The sequence below is a fragment of the Mugil cephalus genome, chromosome 10 (assembly GCF_022458985.1).
Source record: "Mugil cephalus isolate CIBA_MC_2020 chromosome 10, CIBA_Mcephalus_1.1, whole genome shotgun sequence".
Classification (NCBI taxonomy): Eukaryota; Metazoa; Chordata; class Actinopteri; order Mugiliformes; family Mugilidae; genus Mugil; species Mugil cephalus.
Window position 1 is genome coordinate 3,077,356 of NC_061779.1, and position 16,188 is coordinate 3,093,543.

At 44.7% G+C, this 16,188-nt stretch overlaps 1 protein-coding gene across 5 annotated transcripts in view; it reads left to right on the plus strand.

The window, feature by feature from the left end:
- dusp8a (dual specificity phosphatase 8a) overlaps positions 1–16,188 on the plus strand; it is a 44,513-nt gene that overhangs the window by 16,160 nt on the left and 12,165 nt on the right. For all 5 annotated transcript variants that reach the window (XM_047595751.1, XM_047595752.1, XM_047595749.1 and 2 more), the window contains exon 3: positions 211–349. In XM_047595751.1, coding sequence (XP_047451707.1) covers positions 211–349 — 139 coding nt within the window. The remainder of the gene's footprint in view (positions 1–210; positions 350–16,188) is intronic.

A 16,188-nucleotide genomic window follows, 5' to 3' on the forward strand; every position in this document is an offset into this window, starting at 1 on the left:
CTTCTATCATCCCCTATCAATGCTCACCTTCCTCAGAACCAGCTTTTCAGGAATACACATAATGGGTACATTACGCTTCCTGGTATGCAAATTAGATGCTTAAAATTCCAGTCAAATCAGTCAACTCTGGATACATCACGCTCGTGTTTTCCACAGTGGCACTGTATAATGACCTCGCCTCTCTTTGTCATTGCTTACTCTTTTGTGCAGGTGGAGCTGGGCAGGAAGCAGGAAGTGGTGGTTTACGACCAGAGTTCCAAAGAAGCGGGGCATCTGTCCAAAGACGGCTTCATGCACATTCTCATGGGAAAGTTGGAGGGCACCTTCCACAAAGTCTCCCTTCTCACCGGTACGCCAGAGTGTTACTGTGGTTAATACTGAGCGTGTGTGTGCGATGACGGAGAAACCTTTAATATCCAAAAGCTTCTATTTTTATAGGCCTTTGTTTATGTGCAGCCAGCAGGTGCACCATTGTCATTGCACAGCTTGGCCAGCAGATGTCACCAATGAGCACAATAAGTGTTCATGGAGCTACACAAGTAGTATTCTGACTTTGTGGTGTCAGGTTCACGGGTATATGTGAAGACAGGAGGGAGAGGAGGAAACATAAAAGCATGCCGACTTAATTCAAAGCCTCTCTGATGGCGCTTTGATGTTTAAGCTTCCCAATAATGCTGAAGCTTAACTTCCAATCCTCCCGCCTTATTTACCGCAGTTATTATCCCCCTAGTAGCATCCACTAAGCACGCTAAGACTTATAATTGAGACCCAGCAAGACTGTTAATAGCCTCGTTGAGTTAATAACATCTCGACTGAGGTGGCCGCCGCTTTTTTAGGGGACGGCATCACATGCACGTCCACCCACGGAGGCTTATGAGTCCGTCCCAAATGTGTCAGCGCGGAAGGGAGAGGGTAATCTGCCTCCGTCAGGATTGGAAACGAGACAGCGGAAGCATGCCGCTCGGTGAAATCTCGACCTCTGCATCCCAACATCCCCCCATTCTCTCCTTCTTGCGAATTCTCTCCTTGCGCTGGTGGATTGGTGCTTTTTCATGAGTCATTCACGGACGCTGAGGATTGCCTCGACGAGCACGGGCTCCACAATTAGTCACAGTCACAGAAGATGTACTGAGCACACGCTTAGGTTTGGGTGAATATTGTATGCGCGCGCACACACACACACACACACTTACACACTCTCTGATCCTCTCAGAAAGCCGGGATTTTCCTCCTCAGCTCTTCCAGTCAGACATTATATTGTTATTAATAAAAGACCCCCTGTCAGCACTGTCAGCCTTTCCCTCCTCTTCCTCTTTATCAGTCTCACTCACTCCCAGCTCACTGTTCCTTTCAGGAGAGACGGGGAAAAAAAGAAAGTCACACCTCTTCCATTTCTGTCCCTGCTTTTCTGCTGTTTCCACGACAACAGTGGCAGAGAATATTCCCCAGAAGGACTCAGCCAATGGCGTTGGCTGTTGTTTGGGTGGTTGTATCATCGGGGTCAGTGGAGCTAGCAGTCGGTGCACACTCGTACACGACGTTTATGCATGTGTGCGCATTTGTGGCTGGGCGTGCAAACGTCTGCATGCTTTGCATTAAGACGTCACACGGATGAGCGCAGCAGACTCCGCTTGTGTGTCAGACGGAGCTGAGAAAGGGGGTGTGAGAAATATAAATAGGAAATAATTGTCGGGCTTTAATTAATAGGACGCGGTGGGTTTTTGGTCTTTATATAGTCTTCAGCGAGCCACAAGGAGGTGTCTGCAGCGGCTTCTTTTTGTGAGACAAAGAATTTGTGTAGCCGGCTTAGTCTGCAGTGATATAAAATGTGATTTGTGAACAAACTGAGTACAGATTAAGTTCAGAGGTTGGGCGCCATCTTGGACCTCCACGCACCAGGCAACGCAAATGTGCTATAAAGTTGGAATAGTTTAATTAAGAGCAGTAGTTAAGCCTAAGTCTCAGACGTTTAATGATTTGCTGCATTTCTCTGTTTGTATCAGTCAGTTTTACATCATTAGTTTGGCTCCAGAAGAAAACAAAAATAGAAAAATGAATCATTAGCAGAGGTTTACGCTAGCTGAGACTTCCCCTTTTTCTCCGTCTGTCTCCTCAACCCTGCCGTTACATTCTTTAACGCGCATAGTAAAAACTGCGAGCAGCATTACACTGACTGTGCTCCTTTTCCCTCCACCTCCCTCTTCTTTTCCACCTCCCCTCTGCTGAACCTCTGATTTATGATCCTAATAATTCCTGCGATGACTTCATATCTGACTGACGACTTATTTTCAGGCTCACACACGCTGTGATACAACGCCACAAATCAAGTGATGGGTGATGTGGGTGGGAGGGGAAAGGAGGAAGAATCAGATAGAGAACGGTGTGCCGAAAAGAATCCATAAATGGGATGGACGGGGTGAATCAAAGAATAATTACTGAGCTCACTGTCCAAAGGGAAGCATTTTTTTTTTGCCTTAAATGTAACTTATGCAAAAGCTTGCCAAAAGGAGATTACGCAAGAACGCACATTTATAAAGTGGGGGTTTTGGTTTTCGTATTTTCAGACCCATTTTTATCTTCCCATACACAAGGGTAATTAATCGCAGGAAGAGAGGAGATGGCAGATACGCTGCTTGAATGACATGTTACACAACCCAAACCGCATGTTCCAGGAGCGTATTGATCCCAAAACAATCAGTTACTCCTCTTAGGTTTCTCCCCATTCACTAAATAATCAATAACTCAGGTTTAGAAAGTACACCACTACTTCCTACATGGCGATGATGTCATGGAACGAGCCTCGTCCCAATAGGACCATTGTTGAAGGAGACGAGTAATCCGGGCGCTCACACAGTCTCACCCTGTACTTAGCCTGGAACACGCAGGATGTGGTGGTCGTACAGTGTTTTTATGTGCGCATGCTTTTGAATCCATGTGTGTGCAAGGTTTAACCCTTTATGGCTCCAGGAACCAGCGCACATTTTAAACTGCGTCCTTGTTCGTCTCAGTGACATTTTAGAAGCATGTCGTTTTGATTCATTTAATCAGAGAAGGTCAGGTCAAATCTGGGTCTAATGTGGTCTAAACAGTCCACCTCTGCATGAACTCTCAGTGTAGCTCATTTATTAGGAACCATGAAGAAGAAGTCGCCTAATGTTTACGTTTGTTTACCGCTTAAAAAGAGGACATGAAGTTCACATGAGTTTCATAAAGGCTGGAAAGAGAAACCTGTTCGTTGCCATGATTTATCACCAATACCAATACCTGTTCTCCAATGTTGGCTAGCTGCACTCACAAGGAAGAATCTGGAATCGGCATTTGCATTTTGCACTGTTGGATCTTAAGAAGTTTCTAAGCAGATGAAGAATGAACTGTTCATTCATCAGCTGATCAAAAGTTGGGAATTAGTTAGAATGGTGGAGCTACCCATTACTCAGTCCTTTTTTGACTCTATAATTTCTTTTTTGAGGCGGTTTTCAGGGTTTTCCTTCCCTTTTTTTTTTTTGGAGCTATGGTCTTAAACTATGGTCCCAAACCGATGACGTGGGTAGTGACAGAAAATAAAGATGGCTGAGAGTACGCCCCAAAACGAAACAGAAATGCATTTAAAGGCAGATTTTCTTTAAAGCGGCTGATTTTTACGTGGATTTCTTTCAGTATTATGTTTAAAATATGTGCACATATACTACGTTGGTGTCTGTTCTGTTTTGTTCATGTCCCCATTAGGGGCAAGGAACCTTATATGGTAATAATAAGAATTAAATTTCCCAGTATTTCAGTGAGCGCCCTGTAAAGGGTTAACCGTATCCTTGTGCGCTTCTTCATCGATTGTGTGAAACTGTTTTGAGAAACTCGTCTCTCTCGGGACCGCCATATTTTTACCACAGGAGTAATCTCAGTAAGTTGATGAATGTTGCCTGTGTGTGTGTGTGTGTGTGTGTGTATGTGTGCAAGCAGAACATCACATCACTTGGTCGGAGCCAGCTGCCTCCCCAGTGGGTCTAAAGTTTGCGTGTTTCCCACCAATCTGCAATCACACAGCCAAAATGAAGACAACAGCGAGCAGTGTGCGTAGCTCGTAGTGGTGCGTTGGCTGCAGCCAGCTGTGTAGCTTGTGTCATGCGTCACAGAAAGCTCTGATGTCGGGACGGCCAGGGTGAAACGTTTTGCTGTTGGCATCTGAACCACATGTTCTAGTTTTAGCAGAAGCTGCGGAGGCCGGATTAGGAGGGAATGATCAAAAAGGGGAATGAGAGAGAAGAGAAAGAAAGAAAGAAAGAAAGAAAGAAAGAAAGAAAGAAAGAAAAGTGTGCTCTGCAGATGAAAAGAACGCCGGGTGATGGTTTCAAGAGGAGGGAGGTGGAGATAAAAATAACAAATGGTTTTATTCATAGCGCACACGTTTTGTTCAAGTACTGAAAAAAAAAAAGGAAGAGTAAAAAGGGCCTGACAAAATGTTATAAGTATCATAATAAAAACAGTAGAGTATCAACTACTCTCCTCTCCAGGGATACTATGCATCATCAGATGTTTAATCTAATTCCACGTGTTACCTCCTTGTTGCAGGTTACAGAGTCTGCAGCTTTTGAGGTGAATCCACCCAAACTTTTAGAAGTTTTCTTCCATCCGTGCAGGTGAAAAACTGACCTGATGTCACATGTAGCGTCGGCATGAGGGACTTTTTTTGTTTTGTTATTTCTACAAAGTTCTTGCAGGAAAAAAGAGATCATTAAAAATTCTGTGGCACCGAGATCTGTGTTGCTTTTCAGTCATCAGTCGGTGCCATTACGCAGAACTGGGACCCATCCCTTCCCATGAAAGAGGAAATGAAGGTGTAGTCACATGCAGATGTGCGTTTCATCCACTCAGTGTGTGTGTGTGTGTGTGTGTGTGCAGATGTGCAAGATTGCTCCTAATCTTTCCTGGCTCCATCTGCCAGCGTTTTCCATGAGCTTAGCGGAGCATCGCATCACTGGGTCAAAGAGAGAAAAGAGACACAGGAGGAAATGAGATGTGTTTAGATTGATGACACTCACAAGAAGGCAGAAAGTACCTGGCATCTGACTTCACTTACAGGCTTCAGTCGGCACCGAGCGATTCCAAAAGTAAATTAGCAGGCGAGTATTCGGACAATTGTTTAAAAGAGCTTTAACGTGACCGTTTAACGTTTGGTTTTTAGCACAGTTTGTCAGATTATGATTATGATTAATCCACATGAGATCCTAGAAGATGTGCCGAGCAACTTTTATTATTTTTGGAAAATAATAATTAAAAAAATAATTATTATTTATAAAAGTAGCCGTTCAGCACTGGAGTGTAACGCGAATAGGTAGGCAGCTATGAGCTCCACCACTTGTGTAAGAGAAAACGGGTTTTGTGAGCTGTTTCACATTCCATAATCTAAACCAACTGTGTGTCATGCTGTCACGCAAACCGATGACAACATTATTTACACTTCTAATGTATTATACATGCTCGCATTTTAATTATTTGCAGCTGATGAGCGGCGTTGCACATATCCATAAGACATTTAATGAGCTGATTTCTTATGTGACCTTAATAATGACGAATATGCATTTGCATGCTGTAGTATTTGAGTGTCACAGTTTGGGGTTTTTACAGGTTAGCGCGCTGACTCCCACGCTGTCAGCCGGCCAGCTCGGTGCAAAAGCACGCAAGACGAGACACGGCGATGACACACTGATGAGAGGTATTAGGAGATGAAAGGTGCCTCTCACACACACTGAAAACACACACAGGAGCTGCTGTGTACCCCGGGGCTTTGATGAGATCAGGTTAGGGTGTGACTGCACAGACGAAGGTACAAAGGTCAATTCAGTTATGTGTCATTCTGCTGCGCTGTTATACAACGGGGCGGCGGCCTCCGTCTAATGTGTGTGTGTGTGTGTGTGTGTGTGGTGTGCATCAGAGAAAAGCTGAGGAGGTGAGGTAATCATGGGAGACCGAATCTCACAATGCGACCGTTCACAGAGACATTCCAATGAGCTACATAAGGAGGCCTGTGTGTGTCCCTGTTGTGTGTTTATGTGCATGCGTGATCCTGTGTGTCTTTTCCACATGAATATGTGCATACGAAGTAGTGGCGTGCACGTGCATGAGGCAATGCTTCAGAGTGTGCGTGTGTGTGAGTGTGTGTGTGAGAAAAATACAGAGACAAAACAGACTAGGATAAGAGCAATTAAGGAGATGAGGTAATACTCCTCATTTCATCTTGAATACGTGTCTGGTTTTGTGTGTGTGTGTGTGTTCGTCGGTGTACAAGTAGCCACATTTGTTCGCATTCATGTGTGTTTATGTCAGTTAGAGCGTGTGTGGTCGGAGAGCTCAGTCAGTGAGACGGGACGTCCTTTGCAGTGTTTGCTGAAAGGATTTCTTTTAGTCCCGTCACGCCAGTCCCAGAGTCGGCCATGTGGGGGCGTCGGGCCGTCGGCGAGCGTCTGTCGCCCTAGTTTTTCTGGCGCATGCCGCACAGTTGGCACTGGTTGGACCCCCTGTTGAACTAGTCAGACCATTCAATATCCTGAGTGGTGAATCTGCAGCAGGATATCAAGAGAGATCAAGAGAGATATCCTGCTTTATTTACTTTCAACATAAGTGATGAAAGTAAATAAAATTTTGAATATTTTCAGACAAACGTATCGGCAACGAGTCAGGACAGTTTGTAGCTTGTACTATCTGCGGGAACTAGACGCCATTCACCAGTGTTATACTTAAGCACTCATCAGTCTGGCTTCGCTCTGTAACATAACAGGAGCACCCAGTCCCTAGGTGGCGCTGTGTCTTTTTTTTTGCCAGCAAAAATGATATTCAATCAAATCATCTTGTATTAAGACAAAAAAAAATCTTCCGGTGAGTAAAGCTGTTTTTTGCTTGACAAAAAATCTTAAAATAAGCACAAAGTTCTTGACTCTGGAGCAGCCTTCTTCTTCTTCTGAGTGATGAACACGGACTACTGCCACCTGCTGGTAGGGAGAAACATTTCCTGTAGGGCGGGTGCAGAACGGATGTGCGTTAAGCAAGAAACCTCTTCATTTTCAGTATTATGAGAGTTTAAAAAAGTATAATATTCTTGATCTAGACAACTACCGAATCTTTACGGACAGACTGAAAAAACATCGAAAGAACAAGAACGAGAGCTTTAACTAGAGGTGACTGTAACGTACCGAGGCATAGGACTGAAATCTCCCAAAAGGTCTTATCTGTAAGAGGAACACATTCCTGGAACAAGTTAGCACCACACATCAGAAACTGAGAAAAAAACACTGGTTAAAAATAAATCACATAGACTAAATAGTTTTATTTAATCTGATGCATACTCTCGGGGTGCTTGGTCTATTAATGTTTGTTTTACGATTGTGCGTCAAAATGTTTTGTCATTACGTTGTCTGTCTTTTTGGGTTTATTTTGACATTTACACTGATGACTAACGCATCAGTGTTGATTTATTTGCATTGTCCCGATTCAGTAAACTAATAATGATAATAATGATAATATTGTGCCAGCTGACATATGCAAGTGCAACTATCAGACACAGGCAGAAACAGGCAACATCACACAGTCTTTTTTTTGCCTTTGTTGTCTGTAGTTCTTTTATGTTGGTTTGTTTGGAGTCCAGCCTCTAAACCTCCATAACCTGCAGAGAGATAGAGTCCAACTGTGTTCAAGAAGCTTTGACGGATGCAGATTGCAAGTGCTGCTTTTTATCTTATTTACCCAAAGCTGCTTCTTGCATTTCACCACCTCGACTCTTTGTACGACTAGACAGGAACATAAGTGCCTCTGTGGCTGTGTGATGGATGGAGATCAGATTGACATGATCGGTGAAGCTGAGTGTTTGAATGACATTTGCCCACCGCTCTGAATCTCCAGGTGTGTCGTCACCGGCCTCAGCGAAGGTTCCCTTCCTCCATCACCGCGTCTGTTCTGCCTCTTAACCTTCTAACCTGCCCTTTCTGCACCTCTATGCCCCTTTCTCCCCTTTGCCCTCCTCCTCCTCCTCCTCCTCCTCCATCTGACCCCTCTCCATTCTGCCACGGGGAGCTCCATCAGATCAATGATTTCATTGAGAAGGAGCCAGTGGTGCCATTAGGAGGTGAGCTCACCGTCCCCGGGGAGATCTGACACATTATTCTCAATGACCTCGCTTTCCTCGCCGTGCCTCCTTCAACCCTTTTACCTTCCCCCGTGCTTCTTCCACTCCTTACCCATCCCCTCCTCCTCCTCCTCCTCATCCTCCTCTTCCTCCTTCCTCCTTCCTCTCTCCTGTTTCACGGTGCTGAGAACAGAACTCTATTTTTAGGCCCAGACTCCTGCGGTCGTCACATCTGGCGCCAGTGGCCTTGGTGTTCTCACCCTGGCCTGTAGATACACAACACACACACACACACACACACACACACACACACACACACCGGCCCCACCCCAGCCAGCACCGAGGGAGCACAAAGGTCAAAGAATATGGGCTAGAAAATATGCATGACATCACCTCCCCGCTCTGAGAAGTGTTACGGGCTTTGAGAAGCCTCGAAGCTGCACGGTGACCTAACGCTCTGCAGCTATGTTAACAAGCACCTTTTTTAGGCCTTGATGAGGTATTGTCCAAATTCTCAAGCTACACACACACTCCACCGAGCCTGCAGATGCATGCACATATGGGCAGACTCTCACGCACACATAATACGGTAACAGGGCCCGAAGGAGGAGGAGGAGGAGGAGGAGGAGGAGGAGGTCTGTGCCGAGTTGAATTTTTATGTAACAATGTTCTGTTTCTGCCAGTGTTCTCACCCCCTCCCTCGCCCTGTCTCATTGGCCTCACATGATGAGCTTGATGTCATTTTCCCCTTCTTTCCCTCAAAACTGAAGAACAAAAACAGGCCAGCGCGTGTATGTGTGTGTGTGTGTGTGTATGCGTGTGTGTGTGTTTATGCTTCTGTGTGTGTGTGTGTTTATGTGAGCCGTTGCCAAATGTTTCCACCATGACGTGATCTCCCTGCTCTGCTTGCCTCCTGCTCTTCTTCCCTTTCTCCTCCATCAGTCTTTCGCTGGCTCAAAAAGGGCCACACACACGCAATCGAGGGAAACACAGTCATACGTATGTACTTTAGCATGCAAAGGCGGAGGATGACATTTTCTCCCACATCCGCGCAAAGGAGGGATATGCATAAATTCCAAGTAGCGCGGATAAAGATTAGAGCTCGAGTCGTCAGTAGCGGCACGCACGTAATATAGAAGCTAAGAAGTATTAAAAAGAAAAGTGATTACCATTTTTAGATATTTGTCTTTAAGTGAACTTGAAGTCAAACTATAGAATAAAAGTGGAAAGTTAGTGTGAAGCACTAGACGTACACACAATAGTCTTCGCTGTCTTTATTACCGGATGCAAGTTTCATGTTTTATAATAAGTAATGTACACTGACCTAAATACTTCCACCATAGTTGTTTAAGTGAGTTTGTGTATACAGGCTGTTCACAGTGCATACCCTCTGGGCCCTGCTGCTTTTGAAATCTATCTGGAGCTTCTGAACATCCAAACCCACCCCTGTCATGAACTCATGCAGCATGGGATAAAAATAGTTTGTTGAAACGGTTACCTAGGCAGTGTCAACACATCAGGTCAACAGGAGCTGAAGCTGAACAGCGTGCTAAACCCAGGCCCGGTTCACCTCCATCAGCACCTCATAACTCCAACCTTATCGTGACTTTGGGCCAAGTGCTGTGCAGCGCGGTTGCATTTATGCTGATGACTCTGACACACATGTGGAGTGGAAATTTCCAAAGGCAGAAGGAAAAAGGAACAGGAGTAGCTAAAGATCGCGCTAGTTTATCCTAGCCGGGGCCTGGACCACATCCACCGAATTCCATTCATGCTCGGACTGCCCACTGCCGCTCTTGTCATAGCGTCGTTCCCTGGAACAATGGTGGATTCCTGTTTATCGCTCTGTCTTTGATGCACTTTATCTCTGGCATGCCACAGCGCCGCTTCCTTACTTTCCGATTTCGTGCTTCTTTTTTTTTTTTTTTTTTTTTTTTTTTTCCAACATCGTTTTGGTTCAGACTCTTGGTATTTCTTGGCATCCAGCATAAATGTGTCACAGTTTGCGAATATCTATTTTAATGTGTTGTTTGCAAAGGGGTATAGGGGTTTTCTTTTTCAGGCTCACTGGCAGATGAATAGACAAGCTGGAGCTGGCAGTTTAAACCTTCTGACACTTTTCCTGGTATGTACACAAACGGGCCTTTTTACCGTAAATACATGCTGACCACACAGAAACAGTTTCAGCTGAACCTCTGGGGCTGCTTCTGTTTGCTGATAAAGGCGAGAGATTTTCCATTACCACGGCAACAGGCTAAATTTGGAGTTCCCGGCGAGTCCACGGCTTCAGATTGAGGAATGCAGCGTGTTTGTGATCATTCCCGGTCCTGTTGATATCTCCCCCCTCCGCACGCACACAATCTCAGTCCCCCATACACAAACAGACACACACACGCAGAAATGAAGTCAGGTCAGCGCTAAGGGGGCTACTTCCCCTTCTGTTGTGTAACTATTTCCTGTTTCTGATGAAGTGACATAAAGACTCCCCTGAGGAAAAGGAGGAGACGCCCGTGGTATGTACTGTATACAAAAGTGAATATCTAGATGAAGTATTTATGCATGCATATTGGTAAAAAAATTATTTTTTTTAATGTAGCCAAAGGAAGGAAGCTCTAAAGTCCCACCATCAGCTTAAAAAAATCATTTAACAGCATGATGTAGGCGTTGGCAGCGTGCACACAAAAAACAGCTTGCCCAGTTCCTCTCGCGGCATCTCGTCATTCCTTCTCTATTGTTCTAATGAAGCTGACTGAGTGATGTCACTGCTGCACTGTGGATGTAACACATTCACACACACAGACACACACACAGACACACAGAAACGCACACAATCTCCGTGGCATGTAATGGCAGGAAAAGCCGTCCCTGACCGCGAGTGTTGCGATAGCCACTGTCACCACGTCCGTCCTCTACGCCCACACACTGCTTCCAGGGTGGAACGCCTTACTTCTGCTGCACGCCTGTGTGTTCGAGGACACTGCTGACCGACTGAAACTTTCAGTCATGTAAGTTGGAACTGATGTGCGCTGTTTGTCGTTTTGTACCCCGACATTTAGCTCCCAAAAATATAAAAGAGCAGCATTCAGAGGGATGAATTTGGAAACACAGCACAAGAGTTGTTGGAATGGATCAAACCACTCGTGGCGAAGTCTCTGCTACAGCCTGAGACGTGAGGCAGCTTTAAGGCAGTGAGACAAGACGCTGGACCACCAGTGTGTCTTTCCAACCTGCCCGCTGAGCTGATATGAGCTAATTAACACGGAGCTGATCTGAAACCCGCCCGTCAGTCTGTGCGTCACGACGGTATGAGCTCATTACCTGATCTGCCGCCGTCTCGTTTCTCTCGGAGCGTCGTGGTTATGACGGCGCTGCCACCTGTGAGCACGTGAGCCGGGTGAGGTGTGTCTCCACAGGGTTATTGCCTCCGAGCGCCCCGAGGGAAATCTGCGCGTCCCGGCTCAGGACATTAGCATTTAGAATGAAATAACTAACCGTGCGTTCTGCTCAACTGAACCAGTGTAGACAAACTCAGCTCCGGGGAAATCAGCATAAAGAGATGTGTACTCTCACCTCACACTTCACACAAGCATTCTTCGTCTTTCCATATCAATGCAGACCGTGATGGGTGCGTGTGCATATTTAGTCCTTTGTTGCCTGCACACGTGTAACTTCAGAGTACAACCGTTAGCCTTCTCACTCTCAGTGAAAATTAACATTCGGCTCCGTGAGCAAATTTGCAGGATATTTATGCGTGCAAACACACTGTAAGCACATGCCTGCGGCATCACGCAACGTTTCATGTCAAGGCTTAACAGCCCCCCACACACACTTTTTGTCTGCACACACACATTCAGTAGACACACACACACACACCAGTCAACACCTCCAACTGGGATTTTTAAGTAGTTCATCTGGTTTATGAAGGCCTGTCTGGTCCTGAAAGCCCCCCTTGGTGTGTTTGATAGCGTACCCTCTTCTTTCATTTGTGTATGTGTGTGTGTCTGAATGTATATAAACGTGTGTGAGAGCAAACTAATTTCTCGCTAGTGAGACGGAATTACTGGTGCAGCAGCCGTGGATGCGGCGCTCCTCCAGGGGGTTAAGTTGTTTAGAGGGCAGGGGGTCTGCTGCATGACTGATGAGAGCATGCCTCCCTCCAGGCTGCACGGATAGAGATGAAACTACCTCATGCATGAGCACACACACACACATTACAGAGTAACACATCCTAATCCCATGCTCCTTCCTAGGAAGCATTTACCTCTTTATTTATTTTTTTTTTTTTTTTGACGTTATCATCTTTAATCAAAGTTACTTTTACACATAAAAAAAAGATGTTGGAGGATATTCAGTTATAATTTTATACTATGAACTAAGTATTTTACACTATAACTAAATAAATACGTTCCTATTTTACGATAAACTCCCTTAGATGTGACACTTTTGGTATTTCGGCTAAATATTAATGTTTGAGGTCTCCCGCTTACGATATGACCACATTACTTCTCCCTATTGATTCAATCCCCCCCCAAATCCCCCTCCTCTCCCCCCCACCCCTCCACCACTACCACCCCTACCCTCAATTGCTCCATCCCTCTATCTATCCTCCCCTCTTCCTCCCTTGGTGACTACCTCACCCCCCAGGCATGGCAGCTGTGTTCTCCTGTAGGCATTACATCACTGCAAGAGCAGCCTTGTTACTGATCCCCTGACAACCAGCTCTATCAACACACACACACACACACACGAATATGCATGCACATACAGCGATACACACACACACACACTTGTGCACAGGCACATATGCTTGTATTTACGTACAGTGTTGAAAATAACTGTCTTACACCTGCAGCAATGTCCTCTTCCTCTCACCTTTGCACCACTCATCTTCCTCACACATGGTTGCACTGCACACACACACACACACACACATACGCACACACACGTTAACTCGCAGTCTTCATCACCCTAACCTGCCCTATCCAGAGAGTGACGTCTCTCTTTCCTGTGATATCTTGACAGATGATCCACGGTGTAGGGTGGCGCTCCTGTCGCTGCCTGTCTCAGTGGGGAGAGTTAGGGGGGAGGAGGAAGGGAAGGATGGGGGGGCGGGGGGCATTCTGGCAACATACTGTACATTAAATGAAAGAAAACACGAATTTATATTAGCACATTGGTGCACGGTTACCTTGCAGCGTCTTTTATTTATTATTTTTTTTAAATGTAACATATGGAATAAATGTGACGTAGTGTGTATATATATATATATATATATATATATATATATATATATATTATATATATATATATATATATATATATATATATATATATATATATTTAGATAGATAAAAACACGTACATATTGGACCTGACATGAATGAAAGAAAGAATTTTCTCTCATATCTGTTGGTTTTGAATTTTTGGTCCAGTCAGTAAATTTAATTCAACCCTCAGGCATCTGTCCATCTCCAAAAACTGCATTAAAAACTATTTCAATCTCTTAAACCACTTCAGCGCTCTACAAAACTACCAAAATTTCAATCATTTTGAGGAATCTCAGCCCTTGATGGATGTTTTTTCCCTTACAAGAGTTTTTTTTTTTAATTTCAAAATTTGTGTGGAGATAGACTTGATACAAAATAGTGTCCATATGCACTTATACAGCCAAAATGAAGAGGAACATATTGCCCAAATGGACAAAAATGTCCCTGTAGTTGCTTGAGGGTTAAGTAAAGACTTTGAGAGACTTTTAAAGACATTTTATCGGTCAAATAATTGAAAACGTGAAATGCTAAAAACTGTGTTCGTGTTTAAAAAAATAAAATAAAAAGCCAAATCAATGATCTTGCATTTCTAATAAGTTCACACTTTTAGTTTAGTTTCTCTCTTATAAACTAAGATGCCATAAAGACAAACCGTCCAAAAACAACAAATAAATAAACTTAAATAAGTCAATTTAGAGGAAAAAAATCTGACAATGCATTTGAAAAAACAGAAGTGGATAAAATAAAAACTAAAACCACAAAAATAAACAAACAATGTATTTAACAGAACATAACGCGTATGTAAAAAGTGTATAATCCTGTGTTTTAATAAGACTTTTAACTTATTAAGGTGTCATAAGCCAGGACTGTGGTTTACTTGAGTACACTGACATTCAAACCATTCTAGATACTCCATCTTGGCAGTAATTTGAATTTATAAAAAGCTTTTGTACAGTCCTGCTGTTTTTATGCGACGTCCTTCAGGTCCAGTGAAGCGGCCTCAACTCGTTTTGATCTCCAAGGCCACATTTAGCCTTTCCTCTGTCTCAAGCTCATCTCCTTGTCTGTTTTGGTCGGTCAGTGTGTGTGTAAACTGTGTGTCGTCCCAGTAACAAGCCCTGCACCATAAAAGCACGTTCTAAATCTAAAAGACACTCTCAGAGGAGGGGGTGCCCCAGAGTGACCGTCCCACCTATTTCTGTCCCAGCAGGGCACACATGTGCAGTCAATAATAATAATAAAAAAAAGTAAAAGGCTCGGCTGTCATTTATAGGCCCGTAATCCTCTAATTAACACACCTACTATTCTGGGCCCTGTTACCCTGCTGAGGACCGGAGCCGGAGGAGGAGGAGGAGGAGAACGGGGGCATGGTGTTTGCTTTAGGAACTCAGAAAGAGTGTGACCATTAAAACACCAGCCAGCAGCGACTTTGTTTTGTTGCTCTTGGCTTCCACCACCGCTGTGAGCTCGCAGGTGTTAGGAAGTCGTGTGTTTCAAAGCTGGTTTAAGGCTTCTAGGCACACGGGCGCTCGAGCCACGCTGTGTGGATTCGGGCCCGAGGTGACGATTGCTGTGTGTGTTTGAAGTGCAGTGACACCGGTTGACCACCGAGGAGTGCCACACCTGCTCCGACCGGCTGCAGATGGAGGAACAACGTGCGTGTATCATCATGCGTCCGTTGTTTGACACCCTCCCTAACCCAATGTCTGCATTTCTCACAAAGCTCATCATAAGTGACCTATTTCCTCTCACTCCCTGTCCCGCCGTTGAACAGAGGGTGACGTAAGGCTGTTCTCACCCGCATGTGATCATTCAGGGGTCTACGGTGATGAGATGAGGTCAGTCGGCATGCAGCTGGCCCCCTAACTAGACATCTCGTATGAGCTTGTTTGCCTTTTTTTGGAGCTGGGCAGTAACTTAATGTGCTTGAATTCCATCTGACCTGGTCTGAATGTAATCAGCGTCTCGTCTCAACCTGAGACAGAACAGACGGTCGGGCCGGACATCTGAATGCCGCTGCTTTTAAAAATACTAAACCAAAAAATTTTAAAGATAAACTTATGTCATATTAAGTCAAATAGTCTCCTTCAGTAGTTTTGACTTGTGTTGCCATGTTTCCATGGCTGGACCTGCGGCCTGTTGCATGCTTCTCATTCCATAGTAAAGTACAAGGAGTCTGCAGCCTGTCAGAGAGGATGATGGTCGCCAACTACAAGCTTGTTTGGTCTTCTCATCACCTCCACTCTTCCCGTTCCCCTTTTCGTCTGCTGCTCAGTGTTTCTTCTTCCACTCTTCTCCTCCTTTACATCCTCAAAGACGAGAACGCGGTGTCCAAACACAGACGTGTTGGACATGAACCAGTGCAGGAAATGTGGTGAAGTCACACACATTCCCTCAACTTCAGGGACAAATCTGCTGTCAACACAAAGACGCAGCCTTAATCCTCCCCATCTCAGCCCCTGCAGTAAGTGTAATGTGCTGAGAGGCTACAGGACATTTAAGGTAATCAAGCTAATGTAGTCATTTAGCCTCTGCCAACAGGTAATCATGGCTCACATCTTAAGCAACGACTTAATAAACAACGAAAAAGGTCATGTCGCTTTACAAACCTTACATTGTTAGCCTCCTGAGGCTATACATTTGGAATTTCTCCAAGGTAGATGGGATCAGTAAATATAAAACTGTTTATTTTAACATCTGAATATGGCTGTGCAAAACCAGAATTGCAAACAATGAAGTCCCAACGTCCTCAAACGAGTACTTGCTAGTTAGCGAGGTTGTAGCTCTTTGCTATTTAATAAAAATTTG